This window comes from Anguilla rostrata, chromosome 5 (assembly GCF_018555375.3).
Source record: "Anguilla rostrata isolate EN2019 chromosome 5, ASM1855537v3, whole genome shotgun sequence".
In the NCBI taxonomy this organism is placed as follows: domain Eukaryota; kingdom Metazoa; phylum Chordata; class Actinopteri; order Anguilliformes; family Anguillidae; genus Anguilla; species Anguilla rostrata.
Genome location: NC_057937.1, coordinates 19063244 through 19088498, shown reverse-complemented (window position 1 = coordinate 19088498; position 25255 = coordinate 19063244). Strand labels below are relative to the sequence as shown.

Here is a 25255-nt window from a genome sequence, read left to right as displayed (position 1 = left end):
CCCCCAAAAAAGTCCCTGCTCGGGGGGTAGTACTTTCCAAAAGTACCGGAACTTTTGGGATGGGGCGCAAGCGCTGAAAATTTCTGATCGGTCGACTAGGCTACTCGCAGTGTTTTATTTCAACCGCCATTTTTAAAAATCTGCAGCCGCAAACCAATTTATTTTCATAATAACCCTGAAATCAAACTTGTATGTTATGCGGCGCAGTAGCCCACTTTTGGTTATAGCCTGCCAACGTCTTGGAATTAGCCTATAACATGTGTGGTCTTTTCTTTTCTTTTCTTGCTTTAGTATTAGTTTTATAAAATGTTAAGCATTCGTGCTGGGACAGCATATTACGTAACAAAACATTCAAACGGTTTAATTCGGTTGCTGAATATTTTCTTCCGGATTTTCTTTGTTAGCCCGTTGTAATTGTTTGATACAGTTATGTGAGGTATGCGGTAGTTCTGCGTAATTTACATTGGTGAAACAGTAAAAGCAAACTGGAAATCACCTTTCGCACTTTTTGTCAGGGTAAAATAACAGGTTAATTCTAGTAATCGCCCCTTTTGCTTTTTCAGACTGCTATAATTTTACTCTGCCATTCTTCAATTCCACGAAAAGACCAGGAAGACTATGGACTAATTTATGGTGCATGGTTCGCATCTGGAGGGCACACTTCGCTGCTCGGCTAGCAGTAACTTTGAAGGAAAGCAAACGGTGGCTGTACCACTGTTAATTTAAATTTTCACGCAAGTCCGAGTTTTCGTTCTGTTCTAGTCATTTTGCGATTAGCCTATATGGAATTGATGATGAGAAAGTAATCAATTCAACAGCAAATTGTTTACGACGTGTGCATGTTTTCTGCTGTTGTTGCCAGTTATTTGTGGAATGTGAATGCATTCTGTTGCCTCAGATGTCCAGACATGAAAGTGCATGTTCGCATAAAAACATAATGAATGTGTTTGAGAGGATATATAAAACAGTTACAATCTGACTATTGGCCTGTTATATCCTATTTGTTGCATAACAACGGTCCAAGTCCAACTACCAACGACAGTTTTGATTGACAACAAATATGCCCAAACAGCCGCGGAAGAATATTTCAATTTCAGGTGATTAAATCGATAAAAATCAATAAATACAAAAGTAACCATATATAGTCATTGTTGGTAACCCGTTGTATATAAGTGGAATAAACCCCTCCGGGCTGTCCCGGTTAATAGAAAATAATGTAGGCTACTTCGGTGGTAGTATGGGGTTACAGAAGAAATCATAGGACAGATGGACCGACGACAAAGTCGCTTTTTTATACGTCAGCGGCCAATTTGCCTAATCTTCGCGGGACTTTGGACTGTGGTGGAAACGCAGACAACAGTGGGCTGAAGGAACCTTTTAGTTCCTTGAAAAGTAGTTCCTTTTAGGGTACTTTAGGTGGAAATGCGGCTTAATTGAATTGGCTGGTGGCCTAGTGAGAGAGAGTAGACTTGCCTGCTAAAGCAAGGCTCGAGACAGCGAAGCAGTCGGGAGGCGGCTCGTGTTAGGCAGGATGAAAAATAGAGGTAGCATTTTGTGACCGGTAAGTCCTTTATTGTCTGAGGTGTAATCCAACAGGAACTGTAGAGACTTGTTTTGATGTCATCAGTATGTGGTGATGATGTAATCCAAGGAGAATGGTAGGATAGAGACTTGTTTTGATGTAATCTGTAGATGGTGAAATCTTCTGAAGAAAATAAGAAACGTGCACAGGTAAAGCAGCAGAAATTTGATACAGTCGTTTGTTCCCTGGGGTAGCTCCCACTACATTTACATCAGTATGAAGGAAGTGGTTACAATGGTATGTAAAGTTAAAACAACGTTACAGGGTCATTCCTGGCTGAACATAGGGCTTTGGTGGTGACTTTGCGTAACCGCGACTGCAGTAGCACCGGCTTTACCACCACTGTTCGCCACTATTTACCTGCATTTAGAATGTGAAGTTCCGTAAAACAAATCCAAAAAAATATAAAAATCGAAATGTATTTATATGGTGCATTTCACAACAATTGTCACAAAATACACTATACAGACAACCCTGGCCTAAATCCCCACAGGAGCAAGCCTAAAGCAACAGTGGAAAGGAAAATCTGCCTGTGGCAGATGGGAAGAAACCTTGGAAGGAACCAGGCTCAAGGGGGAAACCCATGCTCCTTTGGTCCGTTCAGGGTGTAGGTTAGTGACCAACATGGGCATTCTGTCAGTGTTTGTCGATCAAATTAGTGGCAACTAAATGAGAGTCTTGAGGTAGCGGCTCAGATGATGGGCGGGGCCAGGTGGCGGTGGCGGGGAGCAGCAGGTGGCGACGGAAGTGGGCAGGGTGGAGACGGCAACGAAAGAGGGGCTGGACCGCAGTTGTGGGGGAGTCCAGACGACAGCACTCTGAAATCTGGGGCAAAAGGCAGCATGGGGAAGAAAATTGAAATGGCCATTAGAGAATGTGCAATAGAACAACAGGGGGTAAAGTAACGTGGCCCCACCAGGAATAGTCTGCGGCGGCATAGCTACTAGGATGGGGATCGAGAACCCATGCACTCATGAGGGGGGGACAACCATACCCACCTATCAGGAGCCAGCCTATGTAAAGTGGGGTCACAGCTGATTGCAGCAGGGTTTCCGCCAGTGTATTGCAAACCCGGCGGCCCGCTGGGCCTAAGTTGACCCCCCGCCTGCCCTAAGCATCGAGGAACTTATTTATTTTTTTAATGTGTTTTTAAGATGTTTTTAAACTACAGTTACAGTGGGGTGGCTTGGTTGAAAAGCTCACCAGCGACATCTGTTGGTTAAAACGTGAACACAATAGGAAAACAGCAGGTCTGAGATCAGTGTTCTTTACCCTCATTGTGCGTAGAGTGACATTCAACTTTTTCACAGTCTCTGCATTCAACACTTGACGCTTCTAACTATCACGAGCTAACCTTACCTAGCAAGCCACCATTTCTTATTTGGTAGGCTAACTAACCTCGTTACAAACTGCGTTATCACTTCATCTCGTCGGTAAGTACATTCTTTTTATATTAACTTAAACAGTGTGTAGGTTACGTTTAGCATGAATGTAACGTTTGATATATTGGAACATTACATGACTTATTAATCGCCAACGAAATAACGACTTCACTTGTTTATTAATAACGTTAGCTTGATGACATTCATGTGCACGACAGCGTTGTCCGTGAAAACTGCCTGACTTGTTTACATTTTAGACAGATGTGGCTACAGAGTAAATCCATCGTTGTTTCCGTCCCAGCACTTTCAACACCAGTAATATCGGAAAAGTCCTAAAATTTCTTACGGTGAAGAGTGCCTGACCGGCAACCGTAGAAATGTGTTAACACAGCGGCAAAATTAGGCTATATCTAGAAATACCAAAAACGCTACGGTTGAGGATCAGGCACTCTTCCCGCGGCGACATATCTCAGGACGTAAGAATGGTTGTCTGGCAGTCGGAGGGTTGCCGGTTCGATCCCCGCCCTGGGCGTGTCGAAGTGTCCCTGAGCAAGACACCTAACCCCTAACTGCTCTGGTGAGTGAGAGGCATCAATTGTAAAGCGCTTTGGATAAAAGCGCTATATAAATGCAGTCCATTTACCAAGAAGAAATTTCAGGATTTTTTCGATATTGTTTGTGTCTAAAGTGCTGCGATAGATAGATTTAATCAGGAGCCACATCTGTCCAAAGTGTAAACAAGTCAGGCAGTTTTCACGGTCGGGAAAAATTTATGACAACGTGGTCATGTAGCTAACTTAACTGGCTAGCCAAACAGTCAGTAACACAGATACTTCCTTGGGGCCATTTAGGGATAATTTCAAGGATGAAAGGTAGCCTACTGTAAAAGCCAAAAAACCTTAGACAGTTTTTTTTAAATGTTTAAATGTGCCCAGCATTCCAAGGCTTGTTGTAAGATTCAGTAGCCAATCAGGACTTGAATACAAGTTTTTTTGTAGGGTGCAAAAACCTTGATATTATTTATTTTAATTTCTTTTGTTGTTGTTGAAATGTGCCCAGCATTCCAAGGCTGTAAGAATCAGCAGCCAGTCAGGACTTTTTTCAAGTTTTTTTGTAGAGTGCAAAAACTTTATTATTTATTTTAATTTATTTTGTTGTTGTTGAAAACACAGCATTCCAAGACTGTACATTGTTGTCAGATTCTTTGTAAGACTCTGCTATGCTGTAAATAGTTGATTTTTAAAAATGTGAGTTGAATAAATGACTTATTTATAACAACATTCACATTACGTAGTCATATTTTCAAATCTCCAGTTTTAGCACCTACTTAATGTAGGGCCCTATGGAATCTGTGTTATAGCTTTTTTAAATTCTCAATTCCGTGCTTCTGTCCGTGATTCTGTTATCACAGAAACTATAGGGCCCTACCTTAATGCTGCCATCAGTCTGTCGCTGGCCCGCGCCGGGCGCCCGTCAAAAAAGACACTTGGCCGCCGGCCCGCACCGGGCCCTGTCAAAAGATACTTGCCACTGGGCCTTTTCTGGGGGAAACCCTGGGCAGGTAACAGTAAAGAAAGGATGCAACCCCACATTGCTGTATGGCTACCGCCTTCTCCCACCCTGTTTTCGGACTATAATTGATTATAAGCCTGAGCATAAAGGTGCGTTTTTAATCTAGATTTAAATCTTGAGACTGTGTCTGACTCTCTTACATTTTGGAAGGGTGTTCCACAGTAGTGGGGCTCTGTAGGAGAAAACTCTACCCCCCTGTAGGTTTTTAGGTATTTCAATATACTATTATAAAGTCTGAGAACAGAAAGCGTTGAGATGTAGTCTATAAACAATGAAACACATGGTTAAAATAAAAAATTGAACCAATAAATGCACGGGCCATTTCTATTTGTTTTACATGTGGGGTTTTTTTTTTTCTTCTTTCTTTCGATTTCTCCGATAGGTGGCTTAGGCAACTTGGAAAAACACTTAGGCGGCCCACCTAACGGTGAAGAAAAAACATTTTCTTGCTAATGCATTACTTGCTAGTTGTTTGTGATCGTTTCTACAAGCCACCTAGCTACCTAACCCAATATAACTTTGAAGACATTGGCTGGCTAATTCGCAATGTTACTCACTTTTTGATGCTATTTAATGTATATTAATGTAATTTAATGTTTATCATGTCATGTGTCATTGCCACGGCATCAGCTAATGGGGATCCTTTAAATAAACAAAATAAACACTAGCTAGACATTAGACAGCTTAGTTAGGCAGCTGACTAACATCTTTCAGATCTAGGTTACTGCAAATATGATTTTTATTCAGACTGGACAAAGAACATGAAACATGACGTTAAACCCGGTCCACATTTAATGAACACAACTGTGTGTCAAAAATAGGTGACACGCCCACAAGCGGCCAAATGTGGGACGCGGGAGCGGTGCCAGGCGGCGTAGCTGTGTACAGTGTGGCTTCACCATAAGACATTTCAATGCAGGAAAAACCTGTGTGTTAGCCCTTGCTGTGGTTAGTTACACACTTGTGCTGTACTCTTTGGCTACATTATTTCCAGTATCAAGTTGGCAAAGCTATATCCCAAACGTGATATGTAACGTTATGTCGATAATATAAATGAATGCAAAGCTGTTGAATGTTAATCAAGTTCAAGTACTTTAAGTTTAATGTTGACACCAGATATTCATGTAATTGGACTATCCAGAGAGTTTCTGTTTACTATAATTTTTCATCATGATTTTAGTTGAATATGATCCCGAAATCTTATGTAGCACGATGAGCTTTATTTTTACTGCTAAGTTGAAGTGTGATTCCAGTTCTTTAAATAAACAGTACAACACATAACTTTTACTTCATTTTTTTGATGGCTCATGTAGGCTCAAGCATCTTACAAGTTGATACAACTGCATAAAATATACACAATTTTCTGTTGGGCGGGCAAGGGGGGCATGCACCAGACCCCCCTAGACGGTTTGTGTTCCCCCCACCTCATTTTCCAAAAATCCTGTGAGAAAACACTGTTCAGATTTGTGCCCTGACAACAGAGCTATGTGCAGAGATGAGCAATTAATTTGGGAAGGAAGTATATAATCACTATATTCACTACTGAATATAGCAATGGATTAAATTATTATGCATTGATGTGCTTTTTAGTATACATTATGCATGCATATTAAAATTAAAACAAAATCAACAACTGATACAGCCCCTGGCAGGAGGCAATAAAGGAAGAAGGAAATGACCTACATGTAACCTATTACTGGGATAATTGGCAACATAGTGCATTGTACTATCTAGATCAGTGCGACCACGTCACCAACCAGAGTAATGGTGTTGAGCTCAACTAAAATGATTCCCTATTAATAATTACTATTGAATTTTGAACCAGCCATATGGGGCTTGACAAGCCTTTTGTGTTACCCTCTACTTTGTCTTACCTTCTGTTTTTCCCACCAAATACCCTGGCTCAGTGTATTAGCTGAATAAAACAAATGCCGTTTCACTTCTGGATTTTGCTTAAATGTTTAATACACAGAAACAAGAAATCATGTGATTAATGAGAGCATTAATTCATGTTGCTTAAACCTGAAGTAATTGTGCTGTTTAAACAGTTAAGGGCAGAATTAGGCATGACATTCAGAAATGAAGATGCTGAATTCTCTACCTGTGCCTTCATGCCTTCAAATTTCTTTCTTGAAAAGTGGAAGTTTGTTCACAACGGTAATCTGTTTTATGGGCTAAAAATAGCCCTGGCAGCTGTACTGTTTTCCCGTTGTCTGGGATGTAGATTAGTGCAGTGTTTGCTTTATGTCAGCGCTGTGGAATTTTCAGTCACGTTAACTGCACACTGTAGGTGACATCACCTTTGTACATCACCGTGCAAGACCTTGTATTTTCTGGTTTCGTCATTTCTTGGAACTGGAAGGACAAACCACTGACTTGTTACTCATTATGGAATTAAAGGTGACCATTTTTTTCTCTGCATTATTTAATTGCACTCTTGATTAATAAGCGACATGCAAAATTCCCTTCCTCGCACTGGAATGAGTGAAATCTTCAGTGACCCTTTCTCCTGCACTCTCAGGACCATTCTCAAACTTCTGCACCCTGAGGCCAGTTCTTAAACTCCTACACTGGAGCCCATTCTCAATCTCCAGCGTGCTGTTTGGGGATCATTCTCGATCTCCTGCACTCTGGGGCCCATGCTCAGTCTCCTGCACTCTGGGGCCCATGCTCAGTCTCCTGCACTCTGGGGCCCATGCTCAGTCTCCTGCACTCTGGGGCCCATGCTCAGTCTCCTGCACTCTGGGGCCCATGCTCAGTCTCCTGCACTCTGGGGCCCATGCTCAGTCTCCTGCACTCTGGGGCCCATGCTCAGTCTCCTGCACTCTGGGGCCCATGCTCAGTCTCCTGCACTCTGGGGCCCATGCTCAGTCTCCTGCACTCTGCGGCCCATGCTCAGTCTCCTGCAATCTGATGCACTGAAGCCCGTGTAGATGTTAGGACAGCCTGGTAATGTCCGATCTCCTCTCTTCTAGTTCCTTTAACAAATATTTGATCAGTTGGATGTTTTGTGTCTCATTACATTGATCGCTTTTTAGCGGCATTTCCCTACAGGAAGAAATAGGAAATTAGCCTCATCTGTTTGGTCTTGCTTTGTTTGTCTGTCCACATTCTTGTGTTTGGAGTATGAGCCATTGCACTCTTTATTGCAGTTATTTCCCTATTTAGATTTTTCACCAGAGGATTACTGTCCAATCATCTCGCAGTCAAACATGACAAGTTAATGCGATCTTTACCATAATATCAGTTTCAGCCGTTCTTTGGGGAAGGGGGACTGCCTTGTTTTGTTTGTTTTTTTTTTTTTATCTCTTCCGATTGCGTCAGGGTTTTTTGTATCCGTGTGAAGTGTGAAGAGTCTAAGCTTTACAATGGTGTACCTGTTACAGCAGTGCACCTTGAATCAGTGACAGATAAAAGCAATAATTTAAGAGAATGCTGTTTTTAGACCCTGGCTTCTAATTGGGGCTATAAGAAATTAGTGGCGTGCCGCCATTCTCATTGTAATGTCGATCATATTCTTCCTAGATATTAGTACCAGTTTTAAAATGGCAGCTCATAAGCCAGTTTAAAAAAATTAAGTTATTAGACTTGATTGAAGCAAAAGCACTAAGAAATTTGCGCAGTAAATGGGTGTCGGTCAGACACCATTACTGAAACCTGCCTTGGCGATCACCTCTGTACAACGGTCACTTGCACGATGCCCACTTTTAATTTTTCCCCTGAGCTACTGCCTTAGGCAGGTTTCACCATAATTGGTGGCTTGATTGAGGCAGTGATTGGTTGAAAGAGGAATTAATTATTGGGCAGATTCAATGATTGATTGGCTGATTCAATGATTGATCAGTATTTTTGAACGACTGGTCGACTGGTCACTGGTTGACGGAACAAGCGAGTGACTGATTGACTGAGTTGAAAGAATTGTTGATTAAGGACACAATTATGTAATTGAGTGTATACTTGATTGGTTGGTTTAGATGGCTGCGTGAGCGGTTGGTCGGGTTATTGGTTGGATTGGAGAGAGAGAGTCTTTGGTTGAGTATGTCGATGGTTGATTGAGTGCTGTTAACAGAACCACGCTCTTCCCTCACACAGGCCTTTGGACCCCCCTCCCCAGAAGGAGCTTGGACCACTGTCTAAGCGTCCGGATGAGTGGAGGGACCCCTGGCGCCGGTCCAAGTCCCCCAGAAGGCGACCAGGAATGACGGGGTCCCCCCCACGCGGACGTAGGAGACACCGCCCCTCGGGCTCATCTGTTTCCCTCTCCAACTCCTCCAGGTACTGCTTTGTATTGTATTCATAAAGCATTGGCGTCATTGGTGACTTTACACTTTTGGGTTGTTTTCATACAGCATTGGACTCAAAATTTTACCCCTTAGGATTGCATTCATAAAGCATTGGTGTCGAAACTTTACCCCTTAAGATTGCATTCAGAACGCATCAGTTTCAAAATTTAACCCCTTCGGATTGCATTCATGAAGCATTGGTACCAAAACTTTACGCCTTAAGGTTGCATTCATAAAGCATCAGTCTCAAAATTTAACCGCTTAGGATTGCATTCATAAAGCATTGGTCTGAAGACTTTACCCCTTGGCATTGTAGTCATAAGTAATTGTTCTCAAAATTTTACCCATAAGGGCTGTATTCATAATTAATTAGTCTAATCCTTCTTAAATGGTGGGTTACTTTTGAAGCCTGCACCTCTTCTTTTTTAAGTTGAGTCACATTAAATAAATAGAAAATTGGTTTCTTTCAAGTAGTAAGTTGCATTCCCCTGCATTTATCCGCCTCATTGGATCACATGGAGCAGTAGCCTTATCCTTGTCGTGCAGTGGGCTGTATTAATGAAACATTAGCCTGGGCACTGCGGCGTACCTCTAACTGCTCCTGTGTTCTGCAGGTCGTCGTCGCGCTCCTCCTCCTACACGGGCACGGGCTCGTCCCGCTCGCGGTCCCGCTCCTCCTCCTTCAGCTCCTACTCCAGCCACTCCTCCCATCACAGCTCCCTCAGCGGGAGCCGCTCCAGGTGAGACACGCCCCCGCACGCCCCGCCTCGCCCCGTCAATCTCGGATTCATCACACCCCCCCCGCACACCAGACTTCTCACCAGTTATGCCCGACTCCTCCGCCCCTACATATCTATCTCCTCTCTTGTGCACCTGACTCCTCCCCGAATATGCATGTCTCCTCCCACATATTAACTGACTGCCCTGTTATCCTTAACTATTCCCCCTACGCAACTCGACTCCACTGCTGTTTACCAGACGCATCCCATCTGGCTTCTCCTGTGTCTTGAGTGCATTGATGTGCAGCAGACAGTTGGGATGATTGGAGTGTTTAGGCCTTGAGCTGGCAGTTCACTCTACATTTTCATTGTTCCGCATGTTGCATCTTAGTTGTGGTTGCTGAAGACCAGGCCTGGGTCAAATACGTATTTGTTTTGGATTCAAGCAGTTTTTTACGCTTTACTGATCTTGTTTGGTGTAATGGAACCAATGAAATACTCTCAAAAAGTGCAAACCCCACCTTCTGGTCATATTGGCAGGCTCCATTACACCAGGAAAGATCAATGGAGCACAGAAAAGTGTTTGAATCCAAAACAAATACGTATTTGACACAGGTCTGCTGCAGACCCATCCCAACGCTGCAGTATCCTCCCGTTATTTACATAGATAGAAATGCTTGTTTTCAAATGCTCCTGAAAGCGCTTTCAGCTCATTGGAAATAACACATAATGAATAAACACTTTTGCTAGCCTGTATACAAAGAGCTGATTGATTGCTTAGGGAGTTGGATCTTAGCGGTATCAATGCCGTCACTGCGATATTTGCAGTTGTGACTTGTGGACAGTTATTGGATTATAAAATACCATCATCATCAACCTGGGGTGTCAATTTCAGCCGTCCTTTGGGGAAGGGGACTGCCTTGTTTTTTTTTTTGTTTGTTTTTTTTTTTTTAATCGATTCCGATTACGTCAGGATTTTTTGCATCAAAGTGTGAAGAGTCTAAGCTTTACAGTGGTGAACCTGTTACAGCAGTGCGTCTTGAATCAGTGACAGATAAAAGCAATAATTTTTAGACGCTGGCTTCTAATTGGGGCTATAAGAGATTAGTGGCATGCCGCCATCCTCATTGTATTGTGGATCGTTTTCTTACTAGATATTTGTACCAGTTTTAAAATGGCAGCTCATAAGCCAGTTTTGCTGACACTTGACAAAACAATTAAGTTATTAGACAAGTTGATTGAAACAAAAGACCAGACCTGGGTCAAATACATATTTGTTTTGGATTCAAGTAGTTTTCTACGCTTTACTGATCTTGTAAAGCATAGAAAACTACTTGAACCCAAATACTTTCCGGGAGCACAGAGCATCCTCACAGAATATCCTCCCTAACGTTTACATTTTCATTTGTACAATAAGTCTATGTATTTGTTGTTAGTCTTGGTCCTTAGCTGATTAAACATGCTTGTGTAGGAGTAGTTTAGTTTGTGTCTGTGCAAGCTGGCTAGCTACGGTGTGCTTTGGCCAGTGCCTTGATTAGGTCTTTTCTTCTCTGGCAGGTCCAGATCTTTCTCCTCGTCCCGCTCCCCCTCCCCTACCCCACCTGCTCAGAGGAACTCTTCCAAGACTAAAATGGAGCCACCAGTGGCTCCACCCAAAGGGTGAGTTTCTTTGCACACAAACACAAGACGCCCCACACATATACTGTGCAAGGTACAACCTGCAGTCCAACCTACTTGCAGGAAGTTGAGTATTATCACACATTACTCATGAACAAATACACATTCAGTTTCATTTTCTCAGCACAATAACGTCACTGGACTGTACCTTCGGTACAAATAATTAATCCCACAAGCGTTCTTTCAGTCAAACAGGAGAAGTGCACGGCAGCGCACGGCAGGGCACTGAAATTTTGGGTGGCAAGAATTGCAGCTCAGCACTGAGTTACGCTCAAAATGCCTGACCAGAGGTTGTGTTAACGTAGGTTTCTGCGGTATTTACACAGAGCCAAAACACAGGGGGAAAAAATCATTGCTTTACATAAATGCAGGTATATCAAGGTCTTATAAGATTACAACGGACGATGACCCAGACTTGAAACACAACAAACGAATTAATGTTACTTCTGTTTCTTTGAGCCTGTCATCTTTTGGTGTCTGTCTTTGTTGCTTATTGATCATAATATTTAAACATTCATCAGTAGCATTGCCAGATTCAGAGAGAAAGCACTTGATTTGAGTAAAAATTCAAAAACGAGGTGTCACTTGCTCCAGGGAGCTTTTTAAAGATAATCCTTCTCATTTGTTTTCTGTGTCATCATTGAGTTTGTTGCCCTTTAAAAACGGTGGAACATTTAAAAAAGTTAAGGCTAATATAGTATGGTAAGATTGTCGGCTATATTAAGAAGTGCATTCCGAGTCGGTTTGTAATGCGCAGCAAGCTGTCCATGGTATGCTAGAGTTATGTAATTTTGTTTTTCATGCCCGCCATGGCAGTGTTATAATAATGTGGTCACTAAAGGTGCTGCATCAACAGGCTGTTAATCTTCGTCTGTAGAGGTGTTCCTAGAAAAAAGTCAAGGTTGTTTACAAAAATAGTTCACATTTAAAGTTGTATAGATGAGGATTTTCCGTTCGTGCAAGGCCGTGCTATATTCCTAGGCGCTTGATGACGTGGTGTTGTTTTCCCGCTCAATTTTGTTATGTACGTCACAGCTATCGGATTTTTATTTCGTTATTTCCCCTTAGTTAGGACTAGTGAGCTGTTCCTGTCATGAGCGAATGCAGCCTTATAGGGAGGGGGGTATCACTTGCCTTGCTGTAATATTTATTTCAAAATGAAAAATGTTAATTGTGATAATTGATAAAAGATAATTGTGTATTTTTTGTAACACCACAAGGGGATAGACTTGCAGTAGTTATGACGAAGGCCACGTCATCGTTTGAAATGCAGTAGTGTCGTAGAATAGCTCCAAGGAGAACTGACGTCGGGCATTGCGTGTGCAGAAAATGTTTTCCGAAACGTACTTCTGCCTACGGCACTGTAGCTTGCTCAACATGAGTAAATACGGCAGAAATGGCTCCTGTGGTTTTGGACACAGATTTTGAAATGTCCAGAAGCAGCATTCCATAGGCACTGCCTAAATGGTTGCAAAAGTTATGAATTAAAAAGATCGATTTTCCTGCAGCAGAGTGAAAATATAGAATTGGAATAATGTAGTATTGACACAATAAACAATCTGGTGAAATAAGTGCCTGGAGGAAAGACATGTTGTGTGTGCCTGCTAAAATTTGACTACCAATTAAGGATTTAAGAATCTTATTCTATCCTCACACATAAGAATCTATTGATGTTTTTGTTCTATGAATATTGAGGATGTATTGGTTGATCATTTCTGGCTGATGGTGGTTGTTTCTTGTGGTGTTAAAGCGAGTTCTAGGGAACAAAGTGAGGAGCGTGGAAGTAACTCATTTTCCCCCCCCTCCCCATCCTAAAGCCCGCCACCGAAACCTGCTCCTCTACCCCCCCGGCGGGAGAAGGCCCCGCCCAAGACCCCAGCCAGCCCTCCGCCCCCGGGCCCACCAGGAAAGCCCCTAAAACCAGCCCCCGAGGGTGTCAAGCCAGTCAACCCGCGGGACGCGGGCAAATTCGTCAACCCCAGGGAGGGGCGCAGAAAGGAGCGTCAGCGTCACAACCCCCCCAGGAGGTACGCGTATCGCCCCCACTGCCGCTCACCCACTGCTTCCCTGCCCCAGGCATGCCCGTCCCTGGCCCTGGATAGGGGTCGCTGGTTTTCATCCACTTTCAACCAGCTTGGTGGTATTTTGCGTGTGCGAGCTTGTGTGTGTGTGCGCGGCGCATGCTTGCGTTTCTATGTTTACACGAGTATTCGTACGCACATGCGTTCACCTGTGCTCCCTAATGGCTTTGTTGTGCATGTGTGTTTGTGCACGTGTGCACATCCATTCACTTGTGCTCGTGGTCAAGGCCTTTATTGTGCATGTGTGCGTGTGTGATTTTCAGTGTGCTTAAGTGTGTACATATTCCCGCTTTTATGTGTGATGCTCGCACATGCGTATGCGTCCTTCTAGTTCAGGGGTCCTCAGTCTTTTCCAGAAAGGGCCGGTGTGCGTGCAGGCTTTTGTTCCAACCAAGCAGTAACACACCTGATTCCACTAATCAACCACAAGAATCTCTGCTAAGGATTTTGATTAGTGGAATCAGGTGTGTAACCGCTTGGTTGGAATGAAAGCCTGCATCCACACTGGCCCTTTCTGGATAAGATTGAGGACCCCTGTTCTAGTTTAAATTAACCTGATGGACCTGCAGGTAACGTGCTGCCCTGCAGTCATTTGAATGTGTAAATCAGGTGGTTTTTTTATGCGTCGTACAGTGTATTGTGGGGGATTGAATTCTCCTGCATTGAGGGCTCTCTGTTCGTCAGGGGGATTCCTCTGCCCTTTGAGGCTTTGAGTGGGCGTGGCCTAGGCGGTGGGGGCGTCGGCGAGTGGACATTTGGCCACTTGACAGGAAAGGGCCTTCCCCAAACTGTTTGGGAAACACAGAATCGTCTAGAATGTGATTGTATGCTGCAGAATTAAGATTTTCCTTCACTGGAACTAAGGGGCCTAGTGCAAACCATGAAAAACAGCCCCAGGCCACGGGGTTTCCAGATACTGTTGGTCATTTAGTGTACGTCAAGTGTGCTATTAAATGGGACGGGGTGGTCACAGAAAATGTATTTTTTCCACAATAACGACCGGGATAAGCTGTATTTGTATTTCTTATTTGCGATTTAATATTTACTTGGTACTGTAAACATGTTCATATAACTTGGACAAGTAGGCCGTCTGTGTCTGTTAATGCCATACTAACGCTAGCGCAGTTAACGGAGTGATTCAGTCGCGCGACAGATGTTAGTTAGCATGTAAGGAAACTCAGCGATGGCTTTTAATGATGCTGTTTGTACTGACGACAGTTGTGTATTTGGACTGCACGTCTCCATCCAGCTGTTAACGTGCACATCTCTGCGGTAGTGCTGCTGGGCTTTCACGCCATTTTGGTTCGGTGTTGTTTTGAGGGTCGCTGCAGAACCGGTGCTGGGGGGCTTAATAACCGAAAAGCGGTGACGACGCGAGAGGCCGGTTAGCGCTGCGGTAACCGCCGCTCCCTGCTCGCTCTCTGTCCCTCTCCCAGGCGAACGGTCAGCGGCAGCATGAGCGGCAGCGCCAGCAGCTACAGCGGCTCCAGCTCCCGCTCCCCCTCCGGCTCCCGAACGCGCTCCTCCTCCGCCTCCATCTCCCGCTCCGGCTCCAGGAAGTCCAGGTGTGTCCCAGCACGGTGTGACGGGGCCAAAACTCTGGGAGAAGTGGGCAGAAACATGGAAGTCCTATGGCACTATTGCGATGGGAAAATACTTTTTTTTTGTCCATGCATTCTGGGAATTTGGGAGAAGTGATGAGGGGAGAACCAGGTGAAGACAGACAGACATAAGCCCGTGTTGGTCAGAGAAGACCCTCTCATCCTGCACCCATGTCCCTGGCCCACTCCCTGCGAGGCTCTGACCTCACTTCCTGTGAAGGTGGTGGAAATACATTCCACCCAGCTTCTGTGGAACTTCTCTCAAAGATAATATTTATTTAAATGTTCATGACTCATATATTTCTTCATGTTGAACATAACTGCGACAATCAACCTTCATTTATGTCATTCAGTACCCGTCCCATATCGCTTATCCTGCTTTTCCCCCTTTTTCTTCCAATTTGGTGTACCCAATGGTGTGTTAGCGCTGATTGCCGTGTCGTCTGTTATGTTGGAGAGCGCGGACAAGCAAGTGCTGTCCTTTGAAACACGCGTGATGTGCCCAGCGGCACAGCTCACAAATTAGGCTCACACAGACGTGAGTCAGAGGAAGACGCTTCACTTGCTGCTTCACAGGCGGATGTTCGGGTGTCTGATTCACTGGCGGGGGTCACTAGAGAATGATGCGGTGCCACGCCCTGGTACCTGCTGCGTTATTTTTTTTAAGAGCCAATGATGAAAAACACCAACTGTCGATTCACACTGATGACGACGAGGTCCCAAGCAGTAAATGTTATTATTGTGACCACCCACCCCCCCACGCGCATATTGATGCGTGTCATACCATACTGACCTCCCATGACTATGATGCAGTGGCCAGCTATTATTGGCCACACTCGACAGACCTACAAACAGGAGGCTGGCTTACGTCAGCCTGCAGTAGGAAGAGCGGGGAACTAGACACGTCCCCACTTCCTCTAACCTGTCGGAAACTTTGTCTCCTGGCTTCCTGCTGGCTGTAAATGAATTGTGTATGTGTCAGACTGAAATGTTTACTCACTCAAGTTTTATGTTGTTTTTTTCCCCCCTTCCCCATGCTTTTGAACTACCGGTGGACACCGCAGAAAATCCAGGTACCTAGTCATCACCTCTCCACACCTGGCCTCCGCAGTATCTTTTGTTCTAATTGCTGTTATGATAGTGAACACCATGAAATTGGTCTCATTATGCATTGGGGATTTCTCATGCAAGTTAATGTTTTGTTGCAAAATTTGCAACAGAAAATTCCTGTCGTGTAAAATGAGTTTTTCCGTTCCCTTTTAATAATACCTGTGTTCTACTGCGTGGATTGTGTTCTTCTGTGTGTGTGTGACTGCATGTGTATGTGTATGTGTGTACATGTACGCATGTACATACATGCTTAATTGATTACATTTGTCTTCAAACAATTCAAATGTGGTAAGTGCTGATTCTGAGCTTTCATTTAAGGGTATTTTTATACACTGGTTTCACCATGTAGAAATTACAGCACTTATACGTAGCACCACATTTTCGGGCAAAATAATGCTTTGGACAAATGGCTTCACAGGTCTTTCTGATGAGTCGGGTGTGTTTGGTTGCTTCGTTGGTGCAGGTATAAGGGCATTCAGTATCTATCTTTGATTCTAGGCTTTTGATTGTCTTCGGAGTCTGATATTGGGGTTTGTCATCAGAGTTGTGCCAGTGAAAGTTAAGGAAGGCTGAGAAATAAGAAAAAAACAGAGATGTACTGTAGGCCAAACCTTGTTAAGACTAAAGAGCTCTGGTGAGTTCAGTAATCACCTAAGGGCCTGGTAAGCCAAGGTAGACCTCTACAGATGTTGACTGAAGACTTCTCGCCATAATGGCGAAAAACCCACAAACACCCGACTGACAGATCAGAAAGACTTTTCAGGACGCAGACATGAATGTGTCTGTCTTCTGCCTGCAGAACTACAGAGGCTACACTGCAACATGCAAACCACTAGTTAGCCACAAAAACAGATTAGCCAGGCTGCAGTTTGCTAAGTACTTAAAAGCGCCTGCAGCGTTCTGGAAAAAGGGTCTTACGGACAGATGAGACCAAGATTGTATCTGAGTGATGACATGAGCAAAGCGTGGAGGCCAAAAGGAACTGAAGTCATAGAACTCAAAACAATCTTATTAAAAATAACAGAGACTTTGGTCAGCATAATTCATCATTACCAAGAACTTGGCCGTCGTACTTTTTAATTGGAACAACTTTATAAACGATTACTTTTTCCAAATGTGAAAGTAGTTCCTTTTCAAGTAGAGTGACAGTAAGAGAGGCAGTGCACATGCTCGGGAATTGCATGCTGTTGTGTGTACTAATGCGCAGAATTTCCAGTACACAGCTTGTGGCTATGTGGCTACTACTGTAAATATACTGCCTGCGAGACGTGGCTTCCCTCGGCTTGCCTATTCACTACCGCATCGAATGTGTACAAATGTGCCGCACCGACACAGAGAAAATAGTCCCCATCTAAATGAACCATTATGCACTTGGAGAACAGAAATATTTTCAGTTTAGGTATTTTCACACAATATATTGACGATGCTGAAAAAAAAAATTACTGGCATTATCCTTTAAGGCAACAAGCCCCCAAAACAAATAGGAAGATGAAGATGACTGTCCTTGTCCCAAACATTATGGAACTCACTGTGTGTGCGTGTGTGGTTGTGTGTGTGTGTGTGCGCGCGTGCGGTTATATGTGTGTGTGTGTGTGCCTGTGTGTGTGTGTGTGTGTGTGTGTGTGCGTGCGGTTATATGTGGGTGCCTGTGTGTGTGCCTGTGTGTGTGCGCGCGCGCCTGTATGTGTATACTGTGATTGTATGCTATACTGTATGTATATATACGTGACTCAGCGCCTCCCCTTCTCTCCCGAGGTCCCTGAGCGTGAGCAGTGTCTCCTCGGTGTCCTCGGCCTCCTCCAGCACCAGCTCCAGGCGGAGCGCTGACTCGGACGACATGTACGCCGACCTGGCCAGTCCCGTGTCCTCCGCCAGCTCGCGCTCGCCCACGCCTGGCCACGCCCGCAAGGACAAGGCCCCGCCTCGCGAGAGGGGGCCCAACAAGGACAAAGGTAGCACGGCCTCCCTGTCCGCGCAAGCTTTTTCCTGATGAATCGAAAAGTGGATGTTTTCACACCAGCCACACATCTCAGCCAGAAGCTGATTTTGGCGTGCTGTAAGCACACCGTCGCTAGTTCCTTATGGTGGTTTAATCAATAAATGCACATATTTGAAGTCACTTTGGTGTAGAAGCGTCCACTAAATATGTAAATTGGACATGCCTCCAAAGCTGAAGTGGAGGAGAAGGTTCTGCAATAAAGCCAAATACTTGTGGTCCTCAGAAACTTTTATGGTGTGAAAATTAGTATTTCTTTTAATAATATGGAAAAGTATTTAGTAAAAATCACATTTTTGTACTGACCACTTTGTAGGCCTGGGATTCGTGTTGTGATAAGAGCAGAAGTCTCCAGTGAGGAAAAATTCTGACTTTTTTTCTGTTTTCCACAAATGTTAACAGTCTGAAAATGTAGTGTGCAGTGAACAAACAACAAATAGCATTTGCTGGGAAAGACACGGAGAACAAGTCAGTCGACAATCATTTGCTTGTTGCATTTAATTTTTAAGATAAAATATTTAAAACTGATCGACAGTTGTAATCTACATATCTGTGTTGAAAATTTCTCTCCGCGTTTTCGTGAAAATTGGAATCACTTGTATACAGGGGTCGAAAGTCTTAAAGTAAAAGTCTTGCCATGTGTTTCTTCCACCCATGAACTCAGCCAGCTGATTTCACTAATCGGTTATACCTAAAGAATTGTGCTAATTAGCAAATCCAGGTGATTTGAACGAAATATTGGAAAGGACATTTACTCTCTGAGCCTGGGGTTTCTGCCTCTGCTTGCAAACTAAATAAAACATTCAATTTGAAGTTCAGTAGTACCTGTTACGTGGGAGCAGTTGGCTGTGAACATGACTTGGGGGACTTGAAAACAGTGTCGGTCAACAATGATTATTCTGTGGTTCTTATGTTGTGGTTGAGCTGTGGTTGTGTTGTGCTTGAACTTTGCTTGTGTTGTGGTCCTTTACAGGAAAGCCAACAAAAAAGGATGAGCCATTCAAAGATGACCGCAGAAAGCCAGACCCATCTGCCCCGCCCCCCAAAATCTCCACCTCATCTTCACAGAGAATGGGGCCAGGCAGTAAGGGCCACCCCCTGCACACACCCCCCATGGGACCCCCTGGAGGCTATGGCTCTCACAAAGACATCAAGCTCACTCTGCTCCACAAGGTGATTGGACGGACGGTTGTGCTTGGAGGTTTGGCCAGCACTCCTGTTGGTCTATTGGGGGGATGATTTCACACCCTTTCATCAGAGATGTAATATTACCAGATTTTTTGTGATTAAGGAGAAAGTATTGATTTGTCACATACAGAGCCAGTCATAAGCTCGCACACACACCAAGAGCTTCCACAGTCTTTGACAGTTTATAACAGGAGAGCGCATTCAGCACTCAAACAAAATACTGATTAGCAAAATTAGAGACATTTAGGTTCTGAAAAATTGTATTTGCTGATTAATCAAAAAAATATGTCTTGAAAATCACACCACTTTTCAGGAAACTAGGAAGTTAGAGAAAACTATAGACCTAGAACCTGCCAACAGTCTTTAAGTAAACTTTTGGGGTATATGGGAAGACATGCCAAAATGAGTTAGCACGGTTACTTCCTGGTCTGGCTGTAGTTTCTCGTTTGGTTACATTTTTGTGTGTGTGCATACGGCCAGATGGAGCATTTCGGTTAAAACTTAAATAAACTTTCGCATAGATAATTGCTGGTTTATTTTAGGTGCTTGTTTGTTTGGTTTGTGCAAACATTTTACAGTGGTATTTTGCATACATTTCCTAAACAGCAGACAGACCGTGGAAACAGGAAGAGATACCTGCCGTCTGACAAGGACCGGCCCATGTCTCCGCCCACCAAGAGGACAGCTATGTCACCTGAGAGAGGTAAGCGCTAGGGCTCTGGGCCAGGAACCACCCCAAACTCGCTTGACTGTATGGGAACTGTTGGGCTTCTGCCTATGGAAAATATTTAAAGTTCATGTAGTTGAAATATGTGTTGCATGCATGTTATTTCCTATGTAAGACAGGTTGGGCTGGCTACTTTGTTAAATAATAGACGGTAAAATGAAATGGCACATTCTTGCACCATGTTTGCCTGAGTAGTATTATATTCCTTACATTGTTTCTTGTTTGTTCTGCGGTCTAATTTAGGTAATGTAAGACTTAAAATTGAATTAGCGAATGGTTGCTTACTAGTCGTTGGCTGAGTGGGCTGGTGTGCATTCAAAACCATACAAGTTTACACTTATGACCATAACTTGTGACTTAAAAACATTGCGATTGGCAAGAGTGCTGCACTGAAGGAAAAAACTGAACCGGAACACGCGTTCCGATTCACTCCCGTTTGGTATAACGACAGCACTGCTTATAATAACTTGTCTAGTTGGAGTACTAGGCTAACGCAACCTATTGCTAATAGCGTTATCACAAATGAAATTTAACAGAAGTCTGCATCAACTGGAACTATCCCTAAACATTTAGAAACAAATGGCAGTAGGCCGCCTCTAAAATTAGTTATGTATAAACATACAGTATTTGGCTAACTAATAAGTTATCACTCGTTTCAGTTAAGTAAACAAGTTCATGTGGATGAGTTTTTTCTAGCAGTAGGCTATTTGTGTACACATAATAGACTAATCACTTTGCACGTAATAAATTAATGTGCAGGGCACTACAAAAAGTCAAATTAGTTTTTATTTAATGGCATTCTGTGCAGGATTTTTACCTTGAAAATATTATAAAATGCTAAGGCATATTATGATGCACTGGCGATCTCCGTCTTTAAGCACTCTTGTTGAATTTGTGCACCTTTACCTATGTTTGTTATTCTAAAATGTGTTTGGGACCTGGATGTGGCGCTCTTGTCTGTCTGGGGAGGAGTGAGTGTGGTTACAGAGCCTGTGGTTTGGGATCAGATCTCAGTGGAGTGTTTGTTGCTGGCTAACTAGCCGCTGCGGTGACACAGATACAGCGAAGCAAAAAGACAAGCTGACGGGGCTCGTTCAAGAACTAGAATTAACCTTGGAATTGCTTTTCCTCTGTGGTGTGGTGTCAGCTGTTCGCCAAAGATAGGAAAGCAATGCAGAGTCTTGCTTTCTGATTGACCTGTAAGTAACATTACCTTTAGCTGTCTAGTTAGGATTGCCAGGCGTGCAGTTTTTGACCAGAATGTCCGGTTTTCTAATTAGTTGTACATGTTTGGTTTACGGTCTCGACCGGACAGATGTGATGTCCGGTCCAAGTAATTAATGGGAGAAATTTGCCAGTAGTTTCTAATGAATTTGCAAATCAGTGACTCAGTCGGGTACTCGGTGGTGAGTGGGAGGGGTTGCAGACGGAGGAGGAAACTTGTTTGTTGAGAATGACAGCAAAGGTTTAAAAAGAAATCCTGCATAGTATGCCTTTAAAACTAAGTGGCCTAATATACATTGGAACCAAAAGTCTGGGTACACTAGCCCTTTTTCACGGGCTAATACAACTCTGATAGCATGTACAGGAGCCAAGATTGTCACACTCACCAAGATCACACACTCCTACCCCAAAGATGCACTTACTAAACACAGTAATTCTTTCACACTGCTCGACATCAATTATATCAAAATGGTAGAAATATTCTGATGAACGTTTGCCTTTTCAAACTCGCCCATCGTGAAAGTTACGGGTACTGGGGTTACGCAGCCTGGGGGGCTTTTCCGCGTTCCTCCACCATGCCGCCGACGCGAAGGCACAAAGGCGGGCCGTTTGACAGCCAGCCATGCTGCGCGTCGAAGCGTGCCGGTGTTTTGAAAAGCGTTTCGGGATTGTCTGTCATGTTGTTTTGTGCCCAGGCGCAAGGCGGACTGAGCGATAAGAGGCTGTGGAATGGGGAAAAGGCTTCTGTAAACTTATTATGTATTGAATTCCCAACCACATTATTATTACTTGAAATGCTCTCCAGAGAGTACAGAGTGCCACAATGGATCTTAAGCCCCCCCCCCCCCCCCAGAAAGAAAGAACTTATGGTTAAAAGGAACTTAACCTTATGGTTGTCTGTGTAGTTTAGCACAAGGCTGGGGTAATGATTAATTGACCAGAATGTTTGGCCTGCATTTGCATTTACATCTACATCAGAGCCGTTCTGTAAAACGTTTCAATCATTAATCTCAAGTTTTAAAGTCCCGCATTAGGTTTGAATAAAATTGCTCGGGTGGATAATACACCTGTGCACCGTGGACATAGGGGCACACACGCTAGTGCATATGCATCTCTTAGACACATGCACACACACACACCCAGATACCTAATATTCTTGCAGAGACTGGCACTCAGATAAACTCTCATCACCCACCCACACATAGAAGCGCACTCGCACAGACAGATCTTTGTTTACTTATGTGGGTTCCATCTGCTTTGTTTTCTTGTATAGGAAAGTGACGTCTATTGTAAACAGTGTAGGAAATTTACATTTAAGGGCGTAATTCCCCCCCTCCCCCACACTGACTTAGAATCCAGGTGTATTTCAACATAAATGGGGGCAAATTACAAAATAACATTTCAGCTTTGTCACAAATGGTAGTAGTGACCTACTAGTCTGGGCACTTGCCATCATCAGTTTCAGTAAAAACTACAAGCAGTGCATAGATTCAGACAGGCTTTTATTGTAAAAAAACAACAACAGAAAAAACAAATCTAAAATCAATTAAAACATTAAAAACCATTGAGAGCTGTCTGTGTGTGTGTGTGTGTGTGTGTGTGTGTGTAAGCGAGAGAACTGGTCCAGGCTCCAGAACTTGTCTGGTTTTTTCTAACATGATGATGTGATTGTGTCTATTGTTATGGCGATGTTCAGAGTTCCATTCTCTCAGAATTGTACTGAATTGAACTGGGCCTTGTCATTTATGTTCTCAGTTTCTTGTGTTGTCAAGTGAACTGAAACCCCATTCTCGATCTCCAAGAATGGTTGGTCACCCAACACAATGAACTCAGTTATCCAGTTATTTTTTTGGCCTTGTCGCTTGCCGTAGGACTGATTTCGGCGTCCTCTTTGTAAAAGTTTCGCTCAGCAGACATCGTAGCAGACCTGTTGCAGCTCATTTCATAAACAGCTAGCCTCATTTGTGACGGCTAATGGATAGTGCTTGTTTGTGGCCATGATGGCAGGTTCAGTTTGGCGTTCAGTTTGAGTCAGAAAGTACGGAGACGAAGCTTCGCTACAGGTGAGAATTAAAATGTATATTAAGTGCCAGACTTTCTTAGCCAAAACGACACTGAAAATAATAAAAATAATACCATATTATATTATACTTATCGGGAGCCGATACAGATCCAGGGATGGAATTGGGACGTCCCTAGTGTGTGTGCATCTGTTTGTAGACTGAATTGGGCCAGCTCCTTTCTGCAGTCTGGGGACGTGGCACAACTGCTAAGATGCTTCCCTCTGTCACTCACAGGTCGGGACAGGAGGATGCTAAGACCGCCCCTCTCTCCCAGACTGGACCGCCCCCGAGGCCCTGGGCCACGCCCCATGCTCCCACAACCAGAGAGGTAACGCCAAAATTACACCCTCATGCTGGAGAGTTTCCCTTACCACTGTTACCCTGAACTAGCTGTAAGATTTCAGTCTTTCACTGTGTTGCTTCACCAAAGACAAATCATGTTTTTGGGACATACTGTATTCAGAATTTCTGTCTGTTTGCCCCAAGGCTATTACTAAACACTTATTGGCCTCTTAGACATTGGCTTCTTGGGTTGTCAATCACGCAAATAGGTATTTGCTTTGGTTTGCATTATCGATAATCCCTGGTGACCTCTGAAATGCAGAAATCCCAATGGGAACTCTATTATCCCTGTGCTCCGTTCCACGCTCTCATCGCTAGGGAAAGAGTAAAGCTGGGAATGTGTTCCCCTCTGCAGGAAACGGCCGCTTTCTCCGCCCCCCAAATCCTCTGGGAAGGGACCTGGAGCGTCATCTGGCAAGCCAGCGGGGGCGGGGCCAGGATCGGGCTCCAGCGGGCCGACCCCGCCCAAATCGGGCAAACCGAGCAGCACGCTGTCCCGGCGTGAGGAGCTCCTGAAACAGCTGAAGGCCGTGGAGGACGCCATCGCCCGCAAAAGGGCCAAGATCCCCGGGAAATAGGGGACGACACGGGGGGGGGGGGGGAGATGCGGTCGCCACGCTCGACCGGGAAACGTCAGGGCTCGCTTTGCCCTCAGAGAGAGGCCGTCAGATTTTTTTTATATGCGAGTGAAACGAAATAGAAAAAGTGGCAGCAGGGCATGGCTCCTCCCCCAACCCCTTTCATTCTGATTGGACAGGAAAACCTTGCCCCCCCCCCAACCCAGCTCTTTCTGTGCTAGAAAGATTCTACATCCTCCTGCACCCCCACAAACGCACACCTGCGTGCAGCCACCCACCCACACACACACACACACACATACACACACCCTCACCAATGAATTGTCTCAATGAAACATGATACCTTTAATGCATTCTCGCCATCTCTTTCTCTGAATGCTTTACATTTTTGGCGTCTCGAACTGTGTTGATGAGACTCCCCTCCCCCCCTCTCGGGTCTGTGACTATGGAGTTTCTGGAAACTGGTTTTCTGTTCGGAGAACAGACTCTGGAAAAACCTCTCTGGAAAAAAAGGCCCTACCCCGCGTCTCGGGACCCCTTTGTTTATGAAGGTCCCCTCTTTACCAGTGCACACGACTAATCTTAGTACCTGCATTTAGTGTTTTTCAGCTGTGTTGGATTTCTTAATGTGTACAATTATAGCAAACATGGGAGAAACAGAGATTTCTTCAAGTGTAAAATTATAGCGAACAAATTCCTGTGATGTGAAGTATGCCTTTTTTTAAATATCTGCAGCGTTTTCGTTTTTTTTTTTTCTCCCCCCCTCAGCTCTTCGTAATTAAAAAGGTCTGTCTATTTTATTTCCCCCAGTTTTAGTTGACACATACGGTGGGAGGTTGCGTGTGAGATTTCCTGCAGAAAGGGAGGAATTGTGTCTTACTTTTGTGACAGGAAAAGCAACTGAATAAACTATTTTGATAAAGAAACATGTTTTTTCTTTATTTTCTGTGTCTGGAACATTTTTTCCAGCAGAAGTTATGAATTTGTGTTGTAAGTCAAAAATGTCTTTCACGGGCTCGTTTCTGGATTTTTGGAATTCACACCTATTCTGAGGGATGTAACAAAACAAAAAGAGAATTTAAGGGTATGATTTTGTCTTGAATATTGAGAGAATTCATTTAGAATTGGGT

At 44.0% G+C, this 25255-nt stretch overlaps 1 protein-coding gene across 5 annotated transcripts in view; it reads left to right on the top strand.

Moving 5' to 3' along the window:
• The window catches only part of zc3h18 (zinc finger CCCH-type containing 18), a 58946-nt gene extending 33895 nt beyond the window's left edge, over window positions 1–25051 (top strand). For 4 of the 5 annotated variants that reach the window (XM_064335508.1, XM_064335509.1, XM_064335507.1 and 1 more), the window contains exons 9-19: window positions 8629–8811; window positions 9434–9559; window positions 11096–11197; window positions 13033–13242; window positions 14733–14861; window positions 15962–15970; window positions 17763–17959; window positions 18977–19176; window positions 19798–19894; window positions 23440–23533; window positions 23903–25051. In XM_064335508.1, the coding sequence (XP_064191578.1) occupies window positions 8629–8811; window positions 9434–9559; window positions 11096–11197; window positions 13033–13242; window positions 14733–14861; window positions 15962–15970; window positions 17763–17959; window positions 18977–19176; window positions 19798–19894; window positions 23440–23533; window positions 23903–24125 (1570 nt within the window). In that variant the 3' untranslated portion in view covers window positions 24126–25051. The remainder of the gene's footprint in view (window positions 1–8628; window positions 8812–9433; window positions 9560–11095; window positions 11198–13032; window positions 13243–14732; window positions 14862–15961; window positions 15971–17762; window positions 17960–18976; window positions 19177–19797; window positions 19895–23439; window positions 23534–23902) is intronic. The other variant, XM_064335511.1, reaches the window with a different exon arrangement.
• The last annotated feature ends 204 nt before the right edge of the window (window positions 25052–25255 follow it).